The sequence below is a fragment of the Rattus norvegicus genome, chromosome 4, assembly GCF_021556685.1.
Source record: "Rattus norvegicus strain SHRSP/BbbUtx chromosome 4, alternate assembly SHRSP_T2T, whole genome shotgun sequence".
In the NCBI taxonomy this organism is placed as follows: domain Eukaryota; kingdom Metazoa; phylum Chordata; class Mammalia; order Rodentia; family Muridae; genus Rattus; species Rattus norvegicus.
Genome location: NC_141537.1, coordinates 78,408,977 through 78,436,161, shown reverse-complemented (window position 1 = coordinate 78,436,161; position 27,185 = coordinate 78,408,977). Strand labels below are relative to the sequence as shown.

At 54.2% G+C, this 27,185-nt stretch overlaps 1 protein-coding gene and 1 long non-coding RNA gene across 4 annotated transcripts in view; one reads left to right on the top strand and one right to left on the bottom strand.

The window, feature by feature from the left end:
* Positions 1-329: 329 nt before the first annotated feature.
* Positions 330-27,185, bottom strand: part of Sspo (SCO-spondin) — a 54,052-nt gene continuing 27,196 nt past the window's right edge. Inside the window, exons 53-103 of one of the 2 annotated variants that reach the window (XM_087658479.1) lie at positions 26,989-27,114; positions 26,741-26,832; positions 25,671-25,844; positions 25,249-25,413; positions 24,479-24,728; positions 23,485-23,531; positions 23,163-23,333; positions 22,679-22,810; positions 22,321-22,466; positions 21,534-21,628; positions 20,533-20,585; positions 20,173-20,379; positions 19,879-20,049; positions 19,694-19,773; positions 18,107-18,276; positions 17,556-17,602; positions 17,264-17,455; positions 16,973-17,143; positions 16,557-16,757; positions 16,157-16,253; positions 15,868-16,067; positions 15,411-15,577; positions 14,411-14,571; positions 14,029-14,252; positions 13,746-13,787; positions 13,444-13,599; positions 12,786-12,995; positions 12,388-12,555; positions 11,059-11,190; positions 10,726-10,972; positions 10,321-10,473; positions 10,200-10,246; positions 9,653-9,997; positions 9,221-9,388; positions 8,550-8,680; positions 8,192-8,316; positions 7,936-7,982; positions 7,466-7,726; positions 6,986-7,144; positions 6,733-6,849; positions 5,973-6,111; positions 5,628-5,830; positions 4,856-4,983; positions 4,606-4,748; positions 4,463-4,509; positions 3,506-3,714; positions 2,899-2,994; positions 2,696-2,765; positions 2,311-2,441; positions 1,018-1,168; positions 330-500 (exon numbers count right to left, since the gene is read on the bottom strand). In XM_087658479.1, the coding sequence (XP_087514605.1) occupies positions 478-500; positions 1,018-1,168; positions 2,311-2,441; positions 2,696-2,765; positions 2,899-2,994; positions 3,506-3,714; positions 4,463-4,509; positions 4,606-4,748; positions 4,856-4,983; positions 5,628-5,830; positions 5,973-6,111; positions 6,733-6,849; positions 6,986-7,144; positions 7,466-7,726; positions 7,936-7,982; positions 8,192-8,316; positions 8,550-8,680; positions 9,221-9,388; positions 9,653-9,997; positions 10,200-10,246; positions 10,321-10,473; positions 10,726-10,972; positions 11,059-11,190; positions 12,388-12,555; positions 12,786-12,995; positions 13,444-13,599; positions 13,746-13,787; positions 14,029-14,252; positions 14,411-14,571; positions 15,411-15,577; positions 15,868-16,067; positions 16,157-16,253; positions 16,557-16,757; positions 16,973-17,143; positions 17,264-17,455; positions 17,556-17,602; positions 18,107-18,276; positions 19,694-19,773; positions 19,879-20,049; positions 20,173-20,379; positions 20,533-20,585; positions 21,534-21,628; positions 22,321-22,466; positions 22,679-22,810; positions 23,163-23,333; positions 23,485-23,531; positions 24,479-24,728; positions 25,249-25,413; positions 25,671-25,844; positions 26,741-26,832; positions 26,989-27,114 (7,387 nt within the window). In that variant the 3' untranslated portion in view covers positions 330-477. 2 annotated transcript variants of the gene reach the window in all.
* On the top strand, positions 1,024-5,122 carry LOC120102263 (uncharacterized). Of its 2 annotated transcripts, none has more exons than XR_015686541.1 (4): positions 1,024-1,159; positions 4,009-4,107; positions 4,507-4,623; positions 4,830-5,122. It is a non-coding gene; the product is annotated as an uncharacterized LOC120102263 (long non-coding RNA). The 2 variants fall into 2 exon arrangements; XR_015686540.1 differs by having other exon boundaries at positions 1,031-1,159; positions 4,424-4,623.

Sequence of the window (27,185 nt, the reverse complement as noted above, 5' to 3'; positions counted from 1 at the left end):
AGTTTCTTTCCATATAAGTTCACTAAAACTGCTGTCAAGAGGAGAATTGCTTGAACGTTCCAGAATTCTGTGTTGTGATGGAACCACACTGGGTTGGAGGATATATGACCAGGTACACTCATGTCTTAACACAGGAGCTCTTCAGACTTTAGAGTCAACCCTGTCCTACTACAGCTGAAGAAACTGGGGCAGAGATGGAGAGTGACAGGTTCAAGTCACAGTGAGTACCATGATGAACATATGGTGGGCCCATTGGAGCTGCTGCCCAGTCCCAGGCTGAACTCTCCCTCCAACCCCTGTTGGTACAGGAACAGAGACCACACGATAGCTTGTCAGCACTACTTTATTTGGAATGTGCTAACACCACAGCATGGTTCACAGGTCAGAGGCGTTAACTGGGCACAGAAGGAAGTAGAGGGTGCCACCGAGCCCTGTGCTCACAGGGGAGACAACAGTGGCAGCATCCAGCAGAGCCTGTCAGTGCTTTGAGAACTCACCACCTGCAAACAGAATTTTGAGATGGTGCAATGAGAGGCAGCACGGTCAAGTGAGACAGGATGGGGCAGGGCAGCAGCAGTGGGGGATGAGACAGGGCTGCCTGAAGGAAGCTGAAGGAACTGCAGCCAGCTCTGGCCCCTCCTAGGCTGAGCTGTCCTTCAGTTAGTACACATCACATACGTAACTTAATCTGCCAGCTACCTCCCAGGCCTGCCCTTCCAGAGTTCTTCCTGCAAGCATGTGTAGATGCCGGGCCCATTTAAGGGATGGCATTATGAGTACTGACCTCAGTGGAAGACTGAGATTTGAGCCAAGTGTACGTGTAATTGGAAAAGAAAAAAGCAGAATGTCGAGGAGGGGAAAGGATCAGAGAGGACTGGCAAAACCCGAGGAAGAATGGGATGGTGCACTGTGCACATTCCTAAGGCCTCCTTAAGGAGAAGTCTGGCCTGGTCCCAGCCGGTCTTGTGGAGCCCTGCCCACCAGGAGCCCTGCCCTCTCCTCCCAGGCCAGACCCACCCTGACAGGCACTGCAGTGGCAGTTGTGAATCACTGGCAACAACACTGGCTCCGTGCGGCCATCAGGGCAAAGGAGGTTCAGGATCCGCACGGGGCTGTCCGGATCCAGTCTGTAGCTACAGCAGTCGCACTGGCTCTGCAGGTAGGGTTCCTGGGCAAGAGAGGCTGGTTTGGTCTGTTGGGAACCAAATGGAGTCTTCCTCCCTTCCCCTGGCCTTTCCCTTCAGAGGAAGGGCCAAGTTCCAATGGTCCTGGACCCCCAACGTAGCTTGGCCTCCCAAGCTCCCTTCTTCACTCAGCCCCAGCACATCGGAACACCCAGTAGATGGCTGCATCAGGGTGAGGATGTGGATTCCACTCTAAGGGTGTCTAGAAGGAAATGGGCTAGTCATGCACGAAACTGCTAGCAAGTCCTAAGTGCACAGTTGGGATCCTTCCAGAACAGACCCTCCTGCCCAACTCAATAGTGGTTTAATTTTTTTCCTGTAATCTTTGTATAGCTAATAACTCTTCCAGACATCTATACAATATCAAGTTCAAAATGACAAAGGTTATCATCTCCTAATTGTTCCTTTTTTCTTTCTTTACTCTGTCATTTAAAAGTTTCAAGCGTGTTTGGAGAAAGCATCCCCAGGAGGGCAGGGGCACTCAGGCCAGCAACACCATAGCACAGGACTGAGAGGCAGCATCTCTGGGAACCAGAGAGAAATCACCATTGTCTTCCAGCACTAGCTAACCCAGTTTGGTGGAAGCAGAAGGGAACAGACTTAAGAATGGATGTGAGCTGCTGGGGGTCAGGATCTGGTCTCCTTCAAAGGGACACCAGTGGCCTAAGTTACAATTTCCAGTTTGGAAGTTAAGGAAGTCAGGGGTTGGAGCTGGGTCAAAGGGGAGTGAGCAGAGAGAATTGATTCTGGGCTTGCTCAGGTGTAGACATTACAGAGAAAGCCCAGGAGAGCCTAACTATAAAAGGCCAACTCTGGGTACCCTCCTGCGTGAGCACAATGGGAGCATGATAGCCACTTTCCCTCCTCAAGCCTTTCTTTGTGGAGATCTCAGCTTATTGGCTTAGAGGAACACAGTATGTCTGAGAGGCATTCTCCGGGGATGTGTGTATACCATGACCTTGGAAAAGGGCTCTGACCCTCCATAGCTCCAGTTCTGTCAGCTCTATGAGAATGGCCGATGTTCCTCATGTTCTCTGGGTCTTTCCCAGGTCCTCAGATAGTGCCAAACCCCACAGAGTCACTGACTGACCTGTCCCATGGAATTTTATGACAGCCCCCAGCTCACCTCAGTCATGACATTGGTGCTGGACCTGCAGTGTCCACTGCAGTAGCTCACTTCTACCTGATCCAGGTGACAGGGACCCTTGGTGAGGTTTCTGAGTTCTGTGAGGTGCCTGCAGGAGACTGGCTCCTCCTCTGGAGGTAAGAGAGTAGCACCAAGACAGAGGAAGAGGCTATGACTGAGTGACTGAGGTGTGCTTGAGAGGTGTGGGCAGCAGGGCAGGGATTGCGGGTAGGGGGGAGTACTTTAGGGCAGGGCCTGGGATGAGGGAGCCACTATGATCCCCATGCAGGCAAGCCTGGAAAATGCAGGAACATAGCAGGTTGGGCATGAGATTGTGAGGCAGAAAGATGCCGACCAGGGGAAGGCATTATACAGGTTCTCCTACCCTCTGTACCCAGAGTGTCCTGCTGACAAATGGGACAACAGCTCCCTGGCTCCTGCACGACCACTTCACCCTACAGAGAGCCACCCATAATTCACACAGGAGGACATGTCATCACCCCACACTGCCTGCCTAGAGATCCCATAAACAGCCACATATGGAAGGTAGTAGGAGGCTGCCAAGAGGGCTACAGGGCCACGGAGTACCTGAGCACAGCTGAGTTCTGGGCAGTGTTGAGTGCAAACACTCTTCCCGTGGAGACAGCGGCAGCTCTCACAGGCCTCCTGCCATTCAGATCCAGGCTGCAGGAGGAGAAACGCTCTAGTTGGTCACTCTCAGATTTTCTTTTCTTTTTTTAAAGATTTTGTTCTTATTTTTAAATGTGTGTATATACATATGCGAATGCATGTGTGTGTGTGTGTGTCCACGTGCATGTGTGTAAGTGCTTGTGGAGACCAGAAAGGGCTCAGATCCCCTGGAGCTGAAGTTATAGATGGTGGTGAGCCACCAGATGTGGGTGCTGGGAACTAAACTCAGATCCTCTGCAAGAGCAATACATGCCTTACTCGTTGAGCTGTCCCCTGGGATTTCCATGGTACCATCTCAATTCTAAATCCAGCCTGGGAGTTTCAGCCAGAGCAACAGCCCAGGACTGGAGGCTGGCTAGGAGCAGGGGGGATTTCAACCTAGGGCCAGCTGGGTCCTGAGAAGGCAGAGTCTGCCTGCTACTGCAGGGCTGGAAGTAGGGAGTCAGTACAGCTACAGATCAGTAGATGGGAAGTCCTTGGCCAAGAAAAGTGACTGTTGTCTCACCAGATGGGGACTCCCATGGTGCCAACATTCACAGTGGTCTTCGGGAACACAGAGACCTGTGTGGCTGCGGAAGTGCCCCAGCTGACACACACAGCCTGGAACCTGAGCCTCAGTGCAGTTGCTCCAAGCCTGTGTCTTGTTCATTTCGAGGCATGTCTTCTCGCAAGGCCTCAGCTCCCCAAGCTGCAATATTTCCCCAGGAGGGCACTCTGCAGGAAGACCATCCACTTGCTGTCTCTGTCAGCTCTGGCTCCAGCCTAGACCACCCGCCCCACTAGACATGCCTTGGGAATGCCACCTGACCTCTCCCTATGCCGCCTCCTGGCTCTAGCTGCCATCTATAGTTGTGCCTCTCCCTCTGACCCATTCATCAAACACTTGGCCAGGCAGCTCTCACTCTATAACCAATTCTGCCCACCTCGCCTCTGCACTTCCAGTTCCCTGTCACATCCCAAGGGTGCTCCCTGCGGCCTAGAAACTCAGAGACACTCTCCTGTCCTTAGGTGTTCTGGCGGCAGGCCCACCTTCATTCGGCAGTCAGGTTTGGTGCTTCAGAACCTGCAAACCCTATGTCTGGATCTACAGATAGCAGCATGGCAAAGGTGGGCAGCCCAGAAGTTGAATGCTGAAGATCTGGGGTTTCCTAAGCCAGATTCCTCTTCTCCACTCACCCCCTGGACCTCGGCAGGAAGCATGGTTTACTTGCTGGCCTCATTCATACAGCCTGACTCAGTGTACACGTACTGTATTGGCAAATACCTCCATCAGTAGAAAAGACACACAGGGTGCTCTGGGATTGTGGATGGGAAGTGTTGGGCCTCAGGGCAGGGAATTGGTCCATGGGACAAGGAGCAGGCCATTTCCCAAAGCAAGTTGCTTAGCCTGGATTGTAGATAGGGCCCCTCTTTCCCTAAGCAGAGTCTTGGCTTTGGAGGGACAAGGAGAGCCATGTCTTACCCTGACAGTCCGTATGGGAGCAGGTGAAGACTCCTCCTTGACAGGTGCTAAGAAGACAGAAGCGACTGCTCAGACGACCCCTGTCCTACCTCCTCACCCCATTCTCAACAACTCTGCCCTCCACCCAGGCTCCAGGACCTCACCAGTGTGTGCAGTTCCAGGTGAGCACAGTCCCTGAGGGCAGCTCCTGGGCCTGCTCTTCCAAGGGTAGGGTGAGGCCCCAGGGCAGGGAAAGCCGGGTGCAGGGACAGGCCTCAGGGGGAATGCATGTGCCACTGTGTAGCAGCTGAGGCAGATAGGTTCAGTTACACTCGGACCTGGCCCCATGCCTCTCCAACTGCACCTCCTTCCATTCCCTCCCCAACAGAAACCAGAACCAGAGGCCAGACTCACCTGTCCCCCAGGGCAGCCACAGCCAAGCTGGCAGGGTTCCCGCACACAGATGGTGCCAGGCCACAAGTGGGAGCAGAAGCTGGGGCACAAAGTGGCACAGGTACTGAGCACCTGCCCAGGCGGGCACTCTGAGAAACACACATATGCAGTGAGAAGGGTACTTGCAGGTTACAGAGGACCTCTTCTACCTACTGCACAGGGCCAGCAAAGACGAGGACTGTGTAAATGAATTATCCTTATATAAATATAAAGATGAATTAATAAAGAGGCTGTATTTCTTTACCTTATGCTATTCCCCAATATCCACTCAAAAGACAGATTTATTCAAAACTGCACCTCAGTAGTCGAACAATTAAATAATCTACCTTTACCTCCTATGCTAATCTGGCTCCCTCCCGGCCCCATCCCATGAATCCTATATATTATTATTGACCTGGCCCTTCAGACCCCTTCTTCATGATTTCAATTCTCCCATCCTCCTGCTCCCCACCATCTCCCTCTCTCACTCCTCTGCCAGTGGACACCCTGCCCTATTCACTATTCTGCCCAGCCACTGAGTGATCAGCATTTACTGACAAGGCAGAGAATATACAGCATGAACTGTTTACACAACCTTGAGACAGGAGATTCTTAGTATAAGCATTTCAAATATCGGATTGAAACTGATGTGAGGACAGAGAATCAACATTTGAATAACCCAAGGGTAAACTTCACACAGCATATAAAACATTCTGCCTCCAGGGCTGAGCAACCCCAGGCCCAGGGCACTCACCAGGGCAGGTTTGCAGGTTACACTCTACTCGTTGCTCCATATCCAGGGCCTGGCATGGTGCGCTGTCAGGATGCTCCTCACAACTCCTGTAGCGCACCATGGTGCCCCCACCACAGACAGCAGAGCACTCACTCCAGGGTGACCAAGGTCCCAGGACTGGACACTCAGGGTATGGACACATCAGGGTCCCATTGATGCATGTGCTGTGGACAGTGTGCACACCCAAGGGCTCAGGCCCCACGTTGTGACAAACAGCTTTTATTCCCCAGCATTGCCCATGGCCTTGACCTGCCCCATGTCACCCACCCAAAGCCCTTAGCCTGGTTTGGCAGCATGGCAACATACCAATTATGGCAGTCCAGCTGGACCACCTGTGTGGGGGCCAGCTCCCATGAGGCATTGGCACTGGGCAGGCCACAGCGGCAAGAGGAGATAGGCACGCAGTGTCCATCCTGCACCAGCTGACCAGGGGGGCATCGGCAACCTGAGAGAGGCAAGCAAGATTCAATGCTTTAAAAAGACATGAAAGTGTGGAAGGATGATTTACTGTTAAGGAGAAAAGGGGTCAGGAGGAAGAAGAGCTGGGAGAATGAAGAAAAGGAATGGTGAGAGAGAGGGGGGGGAAGTATCATGTGTGCGTTATGAAGCTGTGACCCATTATCTTGTACAAAATTAATATATGCTAATAAAAAGGTTATAAAATCCTACATTGGGGCAAGGTTTACATAATGGATCCATTCAGCAACTCGACTGGATCCAAAGCTGGTCTTACCTGCTGGCCATGTGTAGGAGACACCTCTGTGCTCCTCTATACAGCACATTGTTTTAAGACAGGATCTTGCTACATAACCTAGGCTGGCCTCAAACTCATAGCAAACCTTATGCCTCAGGCTCTCAAATGACACACATTTATTGATGTGTGTCACCACAGCTGGCAACCCAGCAGGTTTTGATGGAGTCACTAGGGGGGACTCAAAGTGATTGCTGGAAATGACTCGAGGACTTACTTTCTTGCCCTGCCATGATCAATAGCCTGACAGTTTCCTTTACCCCTGCTCCTGTAGTGAAGAGAGTCTGGGCAACCCAGATTCCCCAGGCCAGATACCTGGGCTGCAGGGTCCCTGTAGACACTGAACACCTTCCCAGAGGTCAGCACAGCTGCGAGGACATTGGTTGGCACAGTCCAGGGTAAACACAGTGTCCCTGGTCTCACAGCTCTCACCTGGGATCCAGAAGTAAAAGTGTATACTGGGGGCACTCTTGCCCACCCCATCCCCAGCAGACCCTCTCTTCCACTATAAACCACCAGGGCAGAGGCACCAATCTCCATACCCTTGGGATGCTGGGATACTGATTACCTGGGCAAGATCCCATATTGCAGCTTTCTGTTTGAGCCCATGGTCCACGGCATTCTCCCACAGAGTTGTCGCTTGCCTCTCTCCAGCGTAGCTTGAATCCTCCACTGCAGGGCACTTGGCAGGGGCTCCAAGGTCCCCAAGGTCCCCACTGGCATGTGTCTGAGAAGGAAAAATTAAATGGAAATCAGTGGCTCAGGCCCCACCTGCCTCAGGCATTCACCCCAGACTTTGCTTCCTCCCCCTGGAAAAAGTGCCCCAAGGCCCTTCACAGTCCCTTTGATGGTTTGATGGTTTTTCCAACTGCTATGGTTATTCCATCAAGTCTCAAATCCAGCCTGTCCTGTGGCAAGTAAGCTGCCAGGAGGCTTAACAGGTTGCCCCACTCCATACTGAAATGAACCTGTGACTGGCCCCATCTGGACAGCTCCCTGCTGCTAGCTCGCCAAATCCATCCTGCCTGCTGGCCTATCCCTCCTTTACCATGGCAGGCTCCAGGGTCAGAGCACAGGCGCTGCTGACTGAGAGGCACAGTGCAAAGGGCAGGATCTCCTGCCCAGGGCCGCCCCGTCTCAGGGTCCAAGCAGAGCCGGTGCCGGTACTGCTCTGAAGCCAGTAGAGTGACCGATGTGTTCAGAGGCCAGTGCACCTCCAGGGCAGTTCTGGAGTCAGGGGCTAGGGCACTTTGGGGCAGGCAGGGCCCACAAGGTGACCACTCTGACCATCCAGTCAAAGGCAGAAGACCTAGAAGGAGAAAGGGTTTGTGTTGATCTCAGGAAATTTACAGCCCAGATAGCCCAGTAGGCAGGCAGGAAGTGAGCAATAGGAAAGGTGTCAGGGCAGGGCAGGTACTATTTGTCTAGGACTGGCCTGGCCTTAGCAATGCAAGCTCCATGTGCTGAGGGCCCTCAGCTCTGGGCTAACAGGGACAAGTCTCCTAAGGTAAGGATTACCTTCGCACCCTTGGCTGGAACACTGCAGCTCTCCGCTCTGGCATACACTGTAGGAGGGACACAGCAGGGTGGGCTTTGGAAACAGGGATCTGCTGAGCCCTGAATGGCTCAACAACCTGAGAGCTGGGCCCTCTGGTGCAAGGTGAAAGACCTTTAAAGTTGGCCATCTTGGGGTCACTTGCTCTCAGTTTGGCATCTGCTGGATCAGGGTATCCTTGCCCTCCCCACTTCTGCCCTTCTTTCCCCTGTTACTCACCATTCCTTACAACCCAGCTGCAGGCGGTGCCCAGGGGCTAGGGTCACCCTAGCTCCCTCTCCTGAGGTATGCCAACAGTTACACTGCTCTGGGAGAATACAACCTCCATCCTGCTCCAGCAGTCCCTGTGCAGAAGGAAAAACCAGGACAACTTGGGACTGCAAAGGGACCACTGTCACCTACGTGCCCTGCACCATGCTGGCCTCTTGCAGTGCACATGTGTGTGATGATGAGGTGGGGAGAGGTTCCAGTATGGAAGTGATATACTCCCTATGGGCACCCTAGAGAGGGGAGCTGGGGTGGTGGGCTTGGGCAGAGCACTCCCCTCTTGAGTGCCTCACTATCTTCTAGAACTCACCATGGGGCAGTAGCATCCAGGCTGGCAAGGTGGCAGGTCCTGGCAGAGCTGATGACTCAGATGTGTGGCACAGAGCCCAGCACAAGGGGAGCCACAAGATTGGAACTCAAAGGGAGGTAGACAACTGTCCTCTGAAGGGAGAGGGAGGGATGCTGGTGAAGAGACAGCCCATGGGCACCGTCTACCACAAAACAGAGCTCATGCTACATGGTTCCAGCCACACCTTTGAGAGGTCACTTGGTAACAGACAATACAAGACGGTTCTTCTGCTGCCTGTCAAGACTATTGTCCCCAACTTTTCCCGCTTAGCTCATGTGCCTCAGAAAAGGTTAGAATGGCTGGGCCCCAAGATCCAAGAAGCTGCAAGAGGAGGGACTGTGAGAGTCAGAATGGTGGTGGGTACTCTAGGGATTGGCAGGTGGGGCACAAAGGGACAAGATGAGGGACAGCTTCAACAGAAGCCAGGTGACATAACCTGCCTGGACACTTACAAGGGGATAAGGCACAGCTGGTAAGTGGGAAAGCATAGTGAGACACCACGAGGAAGGAACGAGTGGGTGGGACAGAGCAAGCATGACTGTATTCTCAGGGCAAGGGTCAGTGCAAACCCTGGGCGTTTGTACTGACCCTCTTCCCACTCAGCTTCTTGATCTCTCATTCCTGGACCTTACCTGAGCAGTTGCCAATGGCACAAGGTCGGAAGTGGCCATCCAGACCGGTGCAAAGGGTGCCCTCTCCAGCCTGGCCAGGTGCTGGCACCTGATGTCGGTAACGCTGCTGCACCAAGATCTTACAGGAGCATCGTGTCCAGCTGCTCCAGTCACTCCACATGCAGTCCTCTAGAGAGGGCAGGGATGTAGGCTGGGGATCCTACACCATTCCCTGTGCCCATACCCCTCTCCTCCTTAGCTGGGAAAGGGAAGAGAAAGGCCCTGCTGGGTAGGGTCTCTCAAAGTAAGCAAAGAGAGCACACAACAAAGGGCTCTGAAGGGAATAAAGTAGTTGCTGTGGAGTAGATTAGGGACATTTAGAGAGAGAATCTGGCACAAGCAAACATTTATTCCCTGAATTTTCCAGGGAAGAAAAGCAGAGGAACAACTCACCCTGGCAGGGCCCTGGGTAGCAGGCCTGGGTATCCAGGCCTGAGAATGTGTCATTACACTCTGAGTCCTCTTTGGTCAGTAGACAGGGACAGGATCCAGAGCGGGAGGCCAGACCTGTGCCACAGCTGCGGGAACAGGGTCCCCATGGTCCCCAGGAGCAGATCTCTAGCAGCTGCAGGCACAGCTGCTGCCCACAGTGCTGGGTCTGGGTGTCTGGGCCCTGGCAAGATGGGCTCCCATGCTGAGGGGCTGACACCATGCAGGATCGAGTGCGAACCTGGCTTCCGCCTCCACATGAGACAGAGCAGTAGGACCAGGAGGACCACAACGTCCAGCCTCCGGGCACTGTAAAAGGGCCAGGAGAGGTTAGAGTGGTGAGGTGAGGGTTAGTGAAGACTCAGAGGTTAGTTGGGATCCTTGTAGCATAGAGGGTGACACTGTGTATGTGTGTATGAGGGGAACAGAGGACATAGAAGAGATGAGCTACAAAACACAAGGCCAGTGAGGGGATGCTGAGGGGGTGGGGGACAGGATGAAACCCACACACCTGCACAGTCGGTGTCTTTGCAGATGACTCCCTCTGGGGTGCAGGAACTAGAAAAGAGCTTCGATTCAGGGTCTTGCTGTCGAGCAGGACAGTGGGTCACCCTTTCCTGGACTGTACTTACCACTGCTGGCATTCTCCATGCAGCCAGTTGTCCCCCAGAACATGAAGGTGGGCTTCATGTAGGCACAGGGGTGGGCAGGGGTCCTCAGGGCACGGCTGGCTCTGTGACTGCTCCTTCTGACACTCCAGGGCCCATGAGCCTGATGTGGAGGACCTGGGCAGGGCCAGGGGCAAAGGCAGTGGGAGAGGGTGGCAGAAATGCATGCTCTACATAATCCTTCTGGCAGCAAGGTGTGGGGGAAGTCCAGGGTGAGCATCATGGTGGCTAAGAAAAGGCCTAGGTGACCAACTCAAACTGGGCCAGGGCATGGGATGGAGCAAAGTCACTGATGAAACCAGGAAGCGCCCAGGAATTCTGTCAGAGAGGACATGTTAGGCTGGAGAACCTTACTACCCAGTCCCATACCTAAAGCGACTCTGCTGCCCATGAGGTCCACATGAATGACTGCAGGCACTCCAGGCAGACCAGTGGCTCCAGGCACAGTGGGCAGGAGGTGGGCAGGGCTGAGCAGTACAGGAGAGTTGCCCAGCCTGACAGGAACAGTTGTTGCAGGCATCCTGATGCTGGCTCCCTGGGGCCCAGCTGCGGCCCTGGGCATCTGTGCATTCACAGTGCCCGACTGGAACACACCCTCCATCCTGCTCCAGAAACCCTGTGTGGAGGCAGCAGATTGATGTTGGCATCTAGACCACACACCTGCCTTCCCACTGAGGTGCCAGAAAGATCTCTAGCATGTACCTTCAGAGCAGCGACAGCCCAACTGGCAGGCCTGGTCCTCCTGACACATGACTGCCTCCTGCAGGTCTGAGCAGCTGTAGGGGCAGCGGTTGGCACAGCTCACCATTTCCATGCCCGCTGGGCAGTCTTTCTCTGTTGGGGATAAGCCCAGTGTCAAGGATACATGGGTGCTCCGAGACCCCTGTGGTGGTTTGACTAGGAATGGCCCCCATAGAAGCATGTGTTTGAATGCTTGGCCCACGGAGAGTGGCACTATTAGGAGGTGTGGCCTTGGTGGAGTAGGTGTGGCCTTGTTGAAGGAAGTGAATCACTGCAGTGGTGGGGGTGTGGATAGGGTGGGGGTTGGGGGGTGGGCTTTGAGATCTCCCATGCTCAAGCTCCTCTCAGTGTTAAATCCAGTCCCCTTCGGCTACCTGTGGATCAAGACACAGAACTCTCAGCTCCTCTGGCACCAAATCTGTCTGTAGCTTCCATGTTTCCCACCATGATGATAATGAATTAAACCTCTAAAATTGTAAGCCAGCCCCAATGTTTTCTTATATAGGAGTAGCTGTGGTCAGCTATAAAACCCAAACTAAGATAACCCCTCTTTCTTCCCTATCAGTGACTCCTAGAGGCTCCAGAGTCCATTCCCCCGGCATCCCCACCCCATATTGTATGAACTGAAACATTAGGGGCTCGGCAGAGTCCTGGAGTTAAGTTACTGTAAGTGCACAGAGAGCTCCTCTCACTTCCAGTAAGTTCTCAGAACCTAGCTGGTCATCCAATTCGTGTTTGTGAAGCCAGACTACATTTGTACCTCTCAGAAGCTAACACTCTCACCTAATGGTTCATGGCCCTGGTCTGAAGTGTGAGGCAGGGTGCAGTATGAATGGGGATCTCCTGACAAAGGGGTCTTGGAGTAACCAAGCTAAGAGAGGAGTGGGGAAGGAGGGCTCGATTACAGTCTCTGGTTCAGTTGACACCAGGGAGCACCATATATACCCTTGACAGCACACTGCAAGCTCTCAGAAACTGCCTGGTTCTCCAGCAGTTAAGAGGGCAGACAAGACTGGGGAATGTTCTAGGGAGGAGCCAGGTAGGTGGTTGATCTTTGTATCCCACCCTCAGCCACAAAGGATCCAGATACACATAGGCTGTCCCAGCCCAGTACCCAGATCCAGTCATCCCTCCCCGAGTATCTCTGTTTCCCTCGGTAGCCTGCAAAGTAACAGCCTGCTTCCTTCTGCATCCCATGGGTACAATGGAAATGAAGTTAGAGGTGGGGGTGGAGAGGGCTTTGTGGAATTCAGCTCAGTAGGCAGGAAGTAGCTGTCACCACTGCAGTACCACAGGGCATGGGATTGCAGGACCGGACATGGTGCCTCTCCCCAACACAGGATGCTCCCCCGTTCTTGGGTGGTGGGCTTGAGCAGCTTCTGCTCCTCAAGGATCGACCTCCTCCACAGCTGCGATCACACCAGGACCAGGGACTCCAGTGGGACCAGCCCCCAGGCACTGTTGAAAAGAGAATAGTTCTAGCAGGGCTTGGCTCAGAAATAGGGCCCCACATATCCCATGCATGAGCCGGGGGATGACTGAGACATGATCACAAAGGCTAATGCAAGGCATTGGAGCTTTGCAGGGATGGGGGGGGGGTTGTTGCAGGGGGAGAGCAGGCGCAGGGGTGGGAGCAGGGGCAGGGAGGAGCTTGAAGCAGGCTACTCTTTGTCCTTAGCTCCCCTCACCTGGACAAGCACGAAGGTTGCAGAAGCGACGCTCCTGATACGCAGTCAGGATGTCAGGGCACCAGTGTCCACCAGGCCCAGGAGGATGATATGCTCGTAGCCGACGCTGCTGGCCCACCCCACAGCTGCGGGAGCAAGGCTCCCATGGGGCCCAGGATGTCCAGAAACAGTTCTCTGACCCACAGCCAGGGCCAGGGCACAGGGGCAGCGCTGCATGATAAGAACGATCTGGAGCTAGCAGAACCTGTCCCAGGCTCTCCTACCTGCCCCCCTGAGGTTCAGCTTTCCTCACCTGGGCTCCTGTTCTGTATCTGATACTGATGAGCGTGTGGTTTTGGCAACTGGGCCTGTGGGCCTTGTTCTCATAGGGCACAGAAATTCCTGACTCATGGGGCTGCTGAACACATACACACACACACACACACACACACACACACACACACACACACACAAGGACCGAGGAGTCTGCTAGACTTGGCAGAGCGCAGAGCAGCTGCTAGGGCTAGTAAAGTGAACAAGAGACTCAGACATTGATCTGAGATTAGAGTAGATCATTAGGTTGTTCTAGGGGAATTGGATGGTTGAGCTCTAGGTGTGGGTTTAGATCAGTTGTTTAAAGGCTGTGTTAGGGCCCCAGAGTCTAGCCTCAGAGTCATACTTGTGCATGAGGGTAGGTTGCACGGACGTTCCTGTGAAGAGTCCCCTACTGTACAGTTAGCCAAACAGAGGCGCGTGCGGCTGCGCCATGCCGGGTGAGTGAGGTCTGTGCAACTGTGGGAACAGGGAGACCATGGAGACCATGGGCCCCAGCCACCTGTGGGAAGGAGGGGGTGGAGGAAAGGGTAAATATACTTTCCAAGTATTCAGCCAAGGCTCTCCAACCCTTCCAGGAAGTAGGATGGGGAGGGAAGAGGCACAAGGTCAAGCCAAACTGGAGAGGGGCAGGGAGACTCAGGTTACCTGCAAGGCCTGTCACCGGCTCCACGGTGGACCCCGCAGTCCCTGTGTAAAGGAAACCTTGCTCAGTGGTCTTTCAGGCCTGCAATGTACCCTCCCAACAGCACACATACACTGTAGAGCATCTGCTAAGATCTCTGGAGGAGGTGCTGGTTGGAGACCCAAACAAAAGGAAGGAAAATCCAGAGATACCAGGAAGAATAAACAGATACAGGAGAAAATGAAGACTGGCTGAGCCATACCTGGCCAGGAAGGTGTCTGCCTAGCTCCTTCCTGTTTCCCTTACCAGGGCATTCCGGGCTGAAGCAGTATTCCAGGTCCTGAAGGGGCCCACGGCAACTCAGTCCAGCAGGAGCAAGTGTGGGAAGCACACACTGGCGGGTGCGGGTGCGGGTGCCCAACCCACCACAGGAGTGGGAACAAAGGCTCCACATGCCCCAGGGACCAAAGTAGCCACGGACTCTGGAGCATTCCTCCATAGAGCAAGACAGCTTCCCATGAACACAGGAGCTGGGGAAAGCACAGGCATCGGGGACAGGACAAAGTGGCCAAGGAGACCCAGTCAGGCTAGAGGACAGAGCTCAGGGTTCCCTAAGCTCACCCTCTAATCCCTTCTTTAGCCCCCCCCCCCCACTCTAGCCCAGTCCCCACCTTGCCGGTTTCCCTACCAGTTTCCACAGACTGTTTGAAGCATCTGGCCTGGGTCCAGCTCATCTCCAGGTCCAAGGGGCTGGCCTTCATCTCCCAGAAGGACTGGATAGGATCTGAGGGCAGTGCTAGCCACCCCCAGCTCCTGCAGCAGCGAGACCGTCAACACACAGGGGCACTCCTGGGTGGGGGAACAGAAGACGGTGACATCTCCCAGAGGCTTCCCACTGCATGTCTGTGTAACAGCATCAGATGAGACTTGGGGAAAGAGGGAATGGTAGCAGGAGCTGAGGACCTCGGCCTCAGGAGACATTTCCCAGTACACACAGGACCGAGGGCCTCTTGGCTGTGAGCCAGCTAAGAGTCAGACATCTTTCTCTACAGAACAGCTAGAGTAACACAGGCAGGCGCTGGCAGAGCACCCAAGGGTCTAAGACAAGGTGAGACTGAAAGAATCCTGCCAGTAATCAAAGGACTCTGGGTATCTCAGTGAGACACCAGCACTGGAGTTCAATGTCCGCCTGACCTTGGAGCAGCCCTTCCTCCCTTAGGCTCAGTGTCATAGTCTCTCAGTCGAGGAAATGGGGCCAGAAAACACCTCAGGTTCTGGCTGGCAGAGGAGGCCACCAGGATTAGGTGTGGAATCCCCGAGCATCTATCTGTTGGACTCAACAGAGCCCAGAGAGCACCTGCCTGCCATCTGTTTCCACAGCTGGAGTCAGGGACCTGGGGCCAGGTAGGGTGAAGGTGTGGCAGTCTGTCCCCCACAATGACATGGAAGGGAAGAGAGGTTAATGAAGATCCGCAGCCCCCGACACAGAGGACAGGGCTGCTGGTCCATGTGCCATGTGCAGTTATGGGAGCCCAGCAGGAAAGGCCTCTCAGGTTTGAGTGCTACTTAAGGTCCCATGACAAAGGGGGGGGCTGTCTAAGAGGCCGTAGATTCCTTGTGGGTAGGGAGCTGCTGGATGCCGGGGACAGTGGGCACAGCCTCAGGATCCTGGCCAGCTGAGTTCTCACCTGTACACAGGCCGAGTGGTGCTGAAAAGTGCCCTCTGGACAGTGACACCCCTCCTCACAGCTCTCAGAGAAGCAGGCCACCTGTCCGGTGACATGAGCACAAGAGAAGGGGCACCCCTCGCTGGGCTGGCATTCCCGGTAGAGTCGGCCCGCTGGGCAGCCTGTCTCTGAGACAACACAGAAGTCAGTGCCCAGTCAGATCCAGCCTTACTACCTACCTCTGTACCCACCACTTCTATAGCCTGAAAGTCATAATGTCCACCCTCTTAGCTGTGTCCCTTCCCAAAGGTTCCCCCCATGGTCTGTCTGTCTCCTCCTTTACTTGTTCCTAACTAACAAAGGAAGCAGATGGTGGGGGACAGAACAGGGATTCTACAGGCACTCAGAGTCAGGCTCTCAAGGGAGCTGACAGGACTCAAGGCTAAAGGATCATTGGGTAGAGGATGGCTGGGCTCACCTCTGCAGACATGGATATGGCAAGTTCGGCTCTGCTGAGCCAGGCCAGGGCAGGGGGGTCGAGCACATTGCCTGGACCGTAGCTGCTCACCTCCCCCACAGGGGACACTACATTTCTCCCAGGGTCCCCAGGAGCTCCATATTCCAGGACCAGGGCAGCTGGGCACCTCATGACACTGCAGGACACCTGCCACACAGGTGCTGGGGACAAGAAAAGAGGCTTCAGCAACAGTGCCTGGTCCCTAAAGGCACCACTGTCCAACTTCACCGCTCACTCCCAACCCACTTACCAGTTATCACAGGGCCCAGTCACCACCTCTCCAGGTTCTAGACTCTCCCAGGAGCTGAGTGCAGACCCTACCGACCGGCTCTGGTTCTCAGGGATCCCTGAAGACCACAGGCATAAGAGTGGAAGCTAGACAGCACAATAGCCTCGCCTTGCCCCTCATCTGACACTCCTGCATTTTAGACCCCTCCCAACATTACCCATGTCCTGAAGGAAGGAGATGCAAACTCTAACCTGGATTAGCCCAGGGTATGGGAAATGCAGGGTTTCCAGTTCCCAGCCTACAGCCTGGGCCTGGGACCCATGGACAGAGATGCAGAACCAGGCAGAGTGATCCTCAGCTCAATGGGCTGCTGGCCGAAGGAAGGGGTGGCAGGGATGAGGGGAAGGGAGGTACTACTGACCCATGGCTTTAGGCTGGAAGTGGCAGTGACAGTCCGCTGGGAACACACAGAGCCCATCCTGGGAAAGCTGGCCTGGGGGACACCCACAGCCAGACTGGCAGCCTGAGGAGCCTGGCTGGCATGTACTGCCAAGGGACAGATCCTGACAGGAATGAGGACATGGCTGCCCACAGGGTAAGAGATCCTGGCCGCCTCCACAGTCTAGGAAGAAAGCGAGTTAGTGATAAGGAGCCATCACAAGAGGTAAGAGCCTCCTGTTATACCTACACTGGCCCTGCCCTGACACCTCCCCCACAACCATGGGCAAATACCTTGAGGCTGCCCTTTGAACAGCCCTATGTATAGTGGTGGTCAGAGGCAGAGGCAGCATGTCTCTAGACCTACACTCTCCCTTCCCCCACCCCCAAAGCCTTCACCTGTACAAGGGGTGGAGCTGTTCCGACAAGGACGACTCTGCTGATGGCCCCCAAGACAAGGTGTGCCTCCATCAGAGGGAGGAGGATGGCTGCACATCCGGCTCCGATAGGACTGCCCCAGGCATGCATCACAGGGAGACCATGACCCCCAAGGGCTCCAGGCCCCATCCACTGCACCAAGGAGACAGAGTCATCTGTCTTGGAAGACCCAGGAGGCCTTAGGTCATCAGGGTCAGAACATATATTTGGGGCTTCTGGGACAAGGTTACAGGCCTCATGGGAATATCACACCTGGGCATGCAGTGGGGTTAGGGCAGGCCTCCATTTGATGCTGCACTCCTGTTTCCCCTGCCTCCTCAGGGCATGGGGCACCCCCATGCTGGGGAGCAGGACAGACACAGGCCCTGGAGCGGGTCCTTGTTTGGCCCCTGCAGGGCTGGGAGCACGCTGTCCACTCTGACCATGGACACCAGTCTCCAGACACTGTGAATGGTGGGGTAGGCATTGGATACAGTTGATAGAATCCTGAGATTACTCTCCTTACACTCCAACTGCCCTCCCCACCCTGCAAGCTAGCACGTACCTTGGCAGGGCAGGTCTGTGCAGTTAAGTCTCCCCTCCATGCAGGTGCTAGGCCAAAGCAAAGTCAAGAGAAAAGGATGACGGTTTAGAATGGCCGCTACACACGCATCTGGCTTCTGCTTCCTTCCTTTGCACCTTTGCACCTCCACGCTCTAGTCCATTCCCTTCTTCCTATTCTCTTATGCCTCAGAAGCCTGCCTGTCCCATCAGCTGGCCTTTTGGGACAGCACAACAGGTGTGCTGTATTTGGTAATGACTGTAGGTGACTTGCAGGTGAGTGAAGGCAGGCAATAGGAATAAACACCCTATCCGTTGCTTGTTCTCTCCCTTTTGGGAACGAATACTCAGCCCTCAGCAGACACATGGAGCTGGCTGCCTCAGTTTCCCCTCCTATTAGACGGGTGTCATGGGCCTGTTCTACATCTTCTCTGCAGGAAGGGGGTATCTAGTGTACCACTGTCTGAGCCCCGGGGGCTTAGACGCACAGATAACTGGAAAGCCACTCTTGTCAGCATGCTGCCTCTTGCCCCAGGAACACAGCAAGCCTCTCACCAATGGTTACAGCCATCAGGCCTCATCAGCTGACTGCCTGGGTGGTGGCGCTTCCCGGTCAGCAGGTCCAGGCAGCTGCAGTGATGGGGCTGCACGCAGATGGCCCCATCAGCACTCAGCACCTTGCCCGGGGGACAATAGCAGCCTGGCTGGCAGTGCCACATGCAGTGCTGGAGGGGTGAACAGAGAGCAAGCCGAGGGTTAGTCAGCAGGAAACAGCCTGCCTTGGAGAGTTAGGAAGAATCCCAGACCAAGTTAGAAAGGGTGGTGGGTGGGTGTGATGGTTAATCTTGATTGCTAACTTGATTTAGAATCACCATGGAAGCAAAAGCACACTGTGAATGTGAGAGGTAGCATTCCATGTGAGGAGGTCCTAGACTGTGTCAGAGAGGAGCAGCCTCAGTCCTCTGCCTCCAGACTACAGATATGACATGACCACTGCCCTCAGGCTCTTGTCTCTGTGCTTTCAGCAAAGTCATGGGCTCCCCCTTCTAAGAATGGGTTTGAAAAAAGCCCTTCCTTTCTGAACTGACTTTTGTCTGTCTCTTGTCCCTGCAAGAGTAAGGAGCACTGTGAGGATGAAGGCCCTCAGAGAGGGAGAGGGAGAAAAGCATGACAACTACTTCTTCTTTCAAGAACTGATGAAGGGCAGGAAGGGAACCAGCATGCACTGAGTTCCCTGCCACTGAGAAGGGGAAGGTGGGGAACAGGCCTACAGATTAACCCCTCAGCTCCCAAGGAATGTATCTGATTTCTGGGGCCCTGCAAATGTGAAACCCCAATTCTTAGGGGTTGCGGACTCAGTGTGGTGTGCATTGATTGCCTAGGACCTGAGGCCTCCCTAACACTCAGGGAGCAGGTGCCCTGGAAAGCCGGATGGATGGCAAGGGAGACAGTGGGCAAAGAGCTGGGCACAGGCCTTGTGCATGATGGCCTGCAGCGACTGTACCATTCTAGGTGAATTCTCTTACACCCCTTCTTCCCCATCACCTCTCTGGAGCCATCCCTGGCCCCCAGTATATATATGGCTCAGGCCCCAAAGCACCATCTTCATCTTCTGAGCTCTTATTCTGTTGGGTCTTTAATCCATGGCTGTCTTCCTTCCCCCAGAGTGTGGGATCACAGATTCAGAGACCTTGTCTGTGTTGTCTCCATCTGTGTCTAGTGTCTGCGTAGGTGTTCAGAAACACACACACACACACACACACACACACACACACACACACACGCACACTTTGTACACCACAATGTTTACGGCACTTAAGATGATATAGTGAGATGATTTCTCCCTCCTACATGTTTGTGCTGTGTTTGCAATGGCATTTTAATTTAGAAACATTGGCTGAACCGAAGCCAAGGGCTGCTAGATAAGGCTGACTCTCTCATCAGCAAGATGGCGGAGCAAGCTCACACTGTAGTAAACTAAAATCCAGGGCCTCAACCATTGTCACCAGGATCTCTGCCCCATTTCTCTCTGCAAGAGACCATGAGCCCAGCCCGTACTCCCACAAACACACACGTTTCCCACAAGATGTTTCTCTGGACAGCCAAAGGTCAGATGGGAGTATCAAGAGGGACCGGACTCACCACAAGGTCATCACAGGAACGGGGACAGGGAGGGCCACAGGGGCTGTACTCCGCCCCTTCAATGGTACTGCAGTTGGCCACTGGGAGGACAGAATGAACTGAGAGGAGATCTTGGCCTACCACCCAAGACTGTTTCCCAGCTTCTTACTCTTCATTCCTGGGACCACCCCATCCTCAGCAGGTACCTGGGCACGGTTGGGCCTGGCAGGCCTCCCCCTGGGCCTGAGGTCCCTCACAGAAATCCCCCAGGCCCTGGGGTGGTGGCTTGTCACAAGCCCGGGTCCGGCTCCGCAGGCCTCCTCCACAGCTCCGACTACAGCCAGACCAGGGACTCCAAGGACCCCAGACCCCTGCTTCTGAGAGAGCAGAAGAGGAAGGAATGTGAAAAGGTTTGAGGCTACTGGAAGCTGCTGGTACAAGGATGAGGTACCCCAGAGATGGCCACACCCAGGCAAGCATCAGCTTAAAGGGCCACTTACGATTACATCCTGGCAGGAGGCATGGCTCTTCCTCAGCCTCAGGGCCTGGGCAGAGCATTGTGGGGGCAGCCACTGTGGTCGGCAGATCCAAGCTGAAGGGAGCTGTAGTAGAGGGCCTGACACAGAAGCGGCGTCGGTGGCGTCTGGCAGGGCTGCAAGAGGCTGAACACACACTCCATGGAGTCCAAGATGACCATGCAGGCTGGCCTTGGGGTACATGGGGATGGAGAGAACAAGAGAAGAGGATGATGTGCAACGTGGGGAATTACCACGACTCTGCCTCGGCCCTGCTGAGGCTTGTCTCCTACCCCAACGCAGACCCATGGCTGCCAGGGATGAGGAGTGAGAAGCCTTCCTCACCTTCCTCACAAGGCCAGGAGCTGCAGTTGGTGATGAGCCCAGAGACACAGGAGCTAAAAGGAAAAGCAGAGGCTTGGGTGCACCCCAGGGCTACTTGGTACCCACAGAGACTATGCTCAGACTCTGGCCCCTGGAACTTGCAAATGTGACCTTTACTTGGAGATAAGATCCTTCCAGAGGTAACCAAGTTAGTAAGGTTGTTGGGGGTGGGGTGGCCAATCCAGTGTGACCTGTGTTCTTGTAAGAAAAGGGTTTCTGGATGCTGACATACACAGTGGGGAGATGGTGGAAAGATGGAGAAGACAGCAATCTGCAAGGCAGAAAATGCCAGATTGGTGCCAAAAGGAGAGTTAGAACAAATGCTCCCTCAGCCCTCAAGAAGCACCAGGTCGGGTTGGGGATTTAGCTCAGTGGTAGAGCGCTTGCCTAGCAAGCACAAGGCCCTGGGTTCGGTCCTCAGCTCCGGGAAAAAAGAAGCACCAGGTCTGCCAACACCTTGATCTAGGACATGTGTGGCCATCAAAGGCTGCTTTTCAAGGGCCCAACCTCCAGAACATGTGCATGTTTGTGCCCATGTATGTGCATGGGCTTGATGTGCATGTGTGTATGCAGGCATTTATGTGCATGTGCATATGTATGTGCATGTATATAGGTATGGTATATTTTGTTAGAACAACCGTAGATATAAACACAAATAGGAAAAAGAAGACAGGCGATTTTTCTTTCATTATTGGAGATTTAATTGATGGTCTTACACGTGCCAGGTAAGCCCTCTACCATTGAGTGTGTTTCCAGCCCCTGAGAGAAGACAGATAAGGATGTGTGACTGGAGAGTTTCAGGCAGGTTCAGACGGCTGGTTGGTTGTGGCTAGGGGAAGATTGGGCATCTACTTGGTCAACTGGAGCCAGTATCCCCTGCTACTGAGGAGAGACAGATGGGTATCCTTGGGTCCTCAGGAACCACAGGGCTACTGCAGAACTAGGGGGTGGGAGGGTCTTACCAATTCTCACACGGAAGAATCACAGCACTGCCTGGGGAATGAAGGCGCCCCCTGTGGGCACAGGGGCAGTCCTGGGCAGGTACACATACATTGTTCTGGAATAGAAAGCCCTTTGTTATCCTGGCTCCAGCCTGCTCCAGTCAAAACCAGAACTCAGTTTCCTAGTCCATCTCAAGCGTCACCCAGGCACCTTCCACAGAGCTCCACACAGGTCCCTCCCTCAATGGGCAGAGCAGAGCCTCAGCTGAGGATCACATGGACACATGCATCCTCTCCTTCAGAAGAAAACCACACCTTCTATGGCAAGGCGTGAGGCTAAGCTGTTAAATGAAACCAACTGTGTGAGATACATATTTGTCGTATAAACCATGTAACTTAAACAACAGCAGAACACCCTCCAGCAGCCACTGCAACCATTTTCTTTACAGACGGTAGCTGTGTCTCCAGCCAGCACCAGTAGGCAACCCTGAGTATGCCTTACCTATCCATTCCACTCACCTGAGCGCTCAGTAGGTGCTCAGCACCACTCACCTGAGCGCTCAGTAGGTGCTCAGCACATAGTTGGTGGTGGGTAAGAGGACACACATTTGAATGAGTAAAATGTATGAAACACTTCTCTGATCCACCACCACTTTGATAAACAAGAGACCAGCTATCGAGGGTGTCTTTAACTCAGCAGGCTGTCGCCAGTCGGAAACCTTTGGCACCCTTGCTCAGGCCCCTGGCTATCCCTTCCCTGCTAAACCATGAAGCAGTTCCAGTCGTAGCCAGGCAGTGGGATACTTACTAGCAGGAGCATTCCAGAGAGGCAGTAGCAGCCAGGGTGGCAGGTCTGATTAGCTTCTCTAGGGGTGCTGAGATGGGCACAGGAGGCTGGACCCTGGGCACAGTCCAGCCATTGCTGGTCCTTGGGACACACACCTGGCACTGGTCCTGTAGACACATGTGACAAAAGGGCAGCACAGAGCCTGCCCACCCTGCTTCCTTCTAGGATCCTAGCATGAGAGAGGTGCCAGTTCTGGGTATTGCTGAGGTTGCCACAGAGCTCATACTGTCTTAAGGGACAGGGCTGCAGTGGGCAGGGTGTTAAAAGTGTCCTAACTTGGTGGGAATGAGAACTAGAGTCTCCTGAAGGCATCCCTCACCTGCACAGGGCTGCAGGCTGCAGGTAGAGAACTCAACGGGGCTGTGCCGGCCACTGCCTTGAGTGCGGTTTCGGTAGCCACCACCACAGGGCACTGAGCATGGAGTCCAGGAACTCCATGCTGCACCAGGGCCTATGGGTAACATTCAGGTCACTAAGGGTCTCACCTTCCATACTCAGCACACATCCTTCCCAAACTCAGATGTCCAAAGGCACCTCTTTCTTCTCATCTCGTATAACTTCACCTGCAGTATTACCTCTGTCCTAGGAGACCTGGTGCCTTCAGAGAGGAAGTGGACTGGTCTCTAGAGAGGGTCTTTCTCAGGAAATAGACTAGCAAGGCCTCTGGGGACCCACTGCTTAGAACCCTTAGGGAAGTCCCTTTTATAACTCGTGGATCCTGAAAGCTACTCTTGGTTTCTCTCTGGAAGGAACCCTAGATAGGTTCTTCAAGGAAGTCTTGGACCCTAGGTTCTCACTCTTACCTTGGCATGGCCTCAAAGTGCAGAATTCAGCATCTAGGTTGGGACCTCGGCATTCGGCACCCCCAAAGGCAGCGGGCGGTGCGGTGCCTGCTCTGAAGCGCCGTCGAATGCCCACATTACAGCTTTGGCTGCAAGGACTCCATGGAGTCCAGGGGCTCCAGCCACAGGCCACTGCCAGGGTGAAGGGGCAGATGTCTGAGACCAGGCTGAACTGTCCTGGACCCGGACTTTCCAGGGACATTACCCACACCCTAGGAGGCTATCTCTGAAGGGTCTAAAGTCTCCCATAGTCTCAGCACCGACCACCACATGAAGGGAGTACCTGGACAGCGCTCTGAGGTGCACACCATTTCTCCAGAGCTGCAGGTGCTGCCAAGAGATGATCCAGTGAGCTCTAATCCAGTCCACCCAGCCCTTGCCCTTGAAGCACTGGATATCTGCCTCGAGGACCAGGGAGGTGGGCCACTAAATATATAAATAATATGAAGTAATTGCTGTGACTTGAACTCTCAGACCTCCCTCCCACATCCAGTGGGCTCCGTGATGCTGGGGGTGGGGGGCAGGGTGCTAGAGTGCCCTCTGCTGTCGAAACCTGGTGTCAATTCTGAGAATCAGTACTTCAAAGAGCAGGTTCCAAGGGATGCTTTGTAAAGAATTACATTCAAGAAAGAAAAACCCCTGCCAGAGGGGCTCGTGAGCTATGGGTAGCTATGACAACTGATGGGTGCTGGTGGAAGGACAGCCCATTTTCTTTAAGGACATGGCCCCCAGTAGGTGGACCATTCTCCGGTGGATGGTTCCCTACTCATGAGTATCTAGAAAACAACCTTGGGTTAGAAGGGGTCGGGGTGGATCTGGAAGTAGTTAAGGGCAGGCGTGAGGATGAATAGGATCAAAATAATTACAGTCACATATGGGTTTGTCAAGGAATGAAATTATATTTTAAAAAGGAAGCCCCTCTTTAGTTTGTAGTTCCATGGCACTCCCACCTATCAGAAACCCAGTCTTCCCACAGTCAGATTGGATGAACACTTCCTGTAGACACCTAGGTTGTAGCCAGACAGTGTTTCTCTCATTCATTGCTGTCTTCTCAGGAACCATGTCTGGTGTGTGATCAGTGTATTCACCCCACTGCCCTCCTACCCCACCCCTGCCCCCAACATGCACCAATGAGAGAGTACATGAATGAGTCCATTTCTGCCTGACTCTGGAACATAGCCCCTCCCTTTGTACCGCCTCTCTCCTGTCCTGTCCTGTCCTGTCCTGTCCTGTCCTGTCCTGTCCTGTCCCCACCCCATCCTCTACTGGTAACCTACCAGTTGTTGCAGTCTAGGCGAGCCACTGCTCCTGGTGCATAGAGCTGCCCATGCAGCTGGCAGGGGCACTGACTGCGGGGCAGGCAGCTAGCATTATGCAGGAAGAGGCCAGGGGGACAGCTGCAGCCAGGGGCACAGGAGCCAGTGCACTCCACCCCAGGGTCCTGCGCCAGGCACAGCTGAGGGCATGGACCCCCTTCCTCGAGACACTTCTCTGCTGAGCGGAATACCATGTTCCCTGGGCACTGAGCTAGATGAGAAGACAGAGAGGGTCTGAGCCAGGAGAGATGCTGACAAGGAGGAAAGCCTGGATGTAGTGATTGACAAGGCAGAGGTGAGGAAGTCCCTCCCCACTAGTCCTCTCCTGTTTTCTCCCCTTGTTCCAGAGCTTGGCTCCACTGGATATGACTGCTCTTGAGAACAGGAGGACACCAGTGTCTGGTCCAGGAGTAATGCCCAAAGGATCAGGGAGCAAAGAAAACAGACTTCATGGGCTGAGGCTATTCCCCCCTGAATTTTGCCTTTGAGTGGTCTCTGCCTTCAAAGTCTCATACCCTTATCAGGGACAAGTAAAGTGTCTGGCCCAGTATCTGGTTCCCAGCAGGTGAGGGGGAGCAGGGGACTTGGAGAGACACTGGAATCCCTGAAGACTCCCTAACTCTCTGTGGCATGTTCTGAAGTCAGAGGTCAGATAAGGGAATAGAGAAGGCTGGAAAGGTCAAAGCCCAGGTGGACGAGGCCACCTGGAAAGTGTAGAAGGAATGTGGCACCTGTGCATGGATGCACGTTGCAGTCTCTGGTTTGAGTGTGGGGTCCTAGGCACACAGGGTTCCCAGGAGCAGACCCAGAGCAGCTGCGTCCACGAGTCTGAATACCACCATTGCAGGAGGCTGAGCAGGCAGACCAGGAAGCCCATAAACCCCAGGCACTCGGCACTGCCAGGAAGAACAGAGGTCATAGTGGCAAAACATGGGCAGGGGAGGAAGGGATTTGAAAATTTCCAAATAATGTCAATCAAAGTTTCCCACTTTTAAGGGGACTTTGGGTGGGGTTGAGATGGGGTGGTTTAAAGATTTTCACCAGGTTGGCCATTTCTCCTCCTTCCCGGGGGTCAGACTAGGTCAAGGAGTGATTCTCTTTTGTTCCTTTTTCCACTAAGGTTCCCACCCACACCAGGAAGCCGGGGCTGTACCTGGGCACAGAGAGGGGCTGCAGGGTTCCTCCTGGGTGGCCTCTCCGGGACAGAATGTGTCCCTGGAGCTGGGGCACAGCCGAGAACGCTGCCGCCGGCCAGGGTCCCCACCAGGGACAAGGCAGCTCTGGGAGCAGGAGGACCAGGATGTCCAGGGTGTCCAACCTGGTATGTCTGAAAGGAAAGGCAGTTGTAGAGAGACAGGCTGGCCAAAGGGTTGGGGGTCTGGGTCAGGTCCCAAAAACCAAGAGGCTATGAAAGGTTGGGATTACTCCATGGCTCTGTATTAGGACCCCATTCTGCAGCTCACATTTCACCCTTCCCTAGGGCACAGCCTTCCATGGATCCTGCCTGAGCTCATGTCCACACTTCTCCATGGTTCAGCCTCCTCATGGTTCAGCCAACAGCCCACAATACATTCCCCATCCTCAGTCGCTCAGCCCAACTCTTCTAGATTTCTCTATATAGGAAATGTCAGTTTCCTGTGACATATGACCACCTGTCTGAGATCACCAGTCACTCTCCTCTGATTCCAGGACCCCACTGCTGAGTCTCCTGCCCTCATTCCCTGTCACCAACCACTCACTCTGCCTCACAGACCAACAAATACTTCAGTGTTCTCCCTTGCCCCCCACCCTCCATAGCCTGAGGAAAAAGGGGCAAACTGGTACCTTTGTCCTGCCTCTAAGAGTCCTATCTGCCCTGGGCCCCTGAAGCACACAGCAGCCTCATTCTTCCAGCCTCTGCAGACAGCTGTCCCTGCAAGCCAGCCTGCCCGAGTATCCAGGAAGTCTGCAGGAGAGCCTATCTGTCCCACCCCAAAACACACTAACCTAGCCTGGTTCTAGGAGCATATCTTGGTTGGGTGGGCACAACTCTTGCTTCCACTTTCTGGCTATGCCTCACTTTCCACGGTACCCACTGCAGTTTCCGTTGGCATTGGAGTTCAGGCAGGAAAGGAGACATGGAGACACCAGCCTCCTCCAGCACAGCTTCACTCACTAGCTATTGGAAGTACCAGCCAGGTCAAGGAATTGGGAAGAGGAAGGCAGTCTCCTGTTTTACAGTACCTGTCCCACAGTCTGTGTAGCAGGCCTGCAGTTCCTGCCTGTCACCTTCACACGGGGAACCTCCAAATGCCGCGGGAGGGTTGGTGGGGGACCTGAAGAGAGACTTGCCTGGGCATCCGTCTTCCTCCTTTGCCACACACTACTCCTGCCTCCTTATCCTTTTCCCATCCATTCACTGCCCTTCCCACTAGGGTAGCCTGCTCTGGTCCTCTCTCCCCATCTCTTCCAATCTTGTCACAGCTCCACACCTGAACCTGGCCCTCACTCCAGAGCCACAGGAGTGATCACAAGCGGTCCATGGGGACCAGGCAGACCAGCCACAGGACTGGGAGCAGGCCGCTGGCTTACACAGCAGTATCCCACTCTCACATATGCTGCAGAGAACAGAAGGGGAAGGATCCATTCAGCACCATCTCTTGTTCAGAGCCCTCCCCTGGCCCAGCAA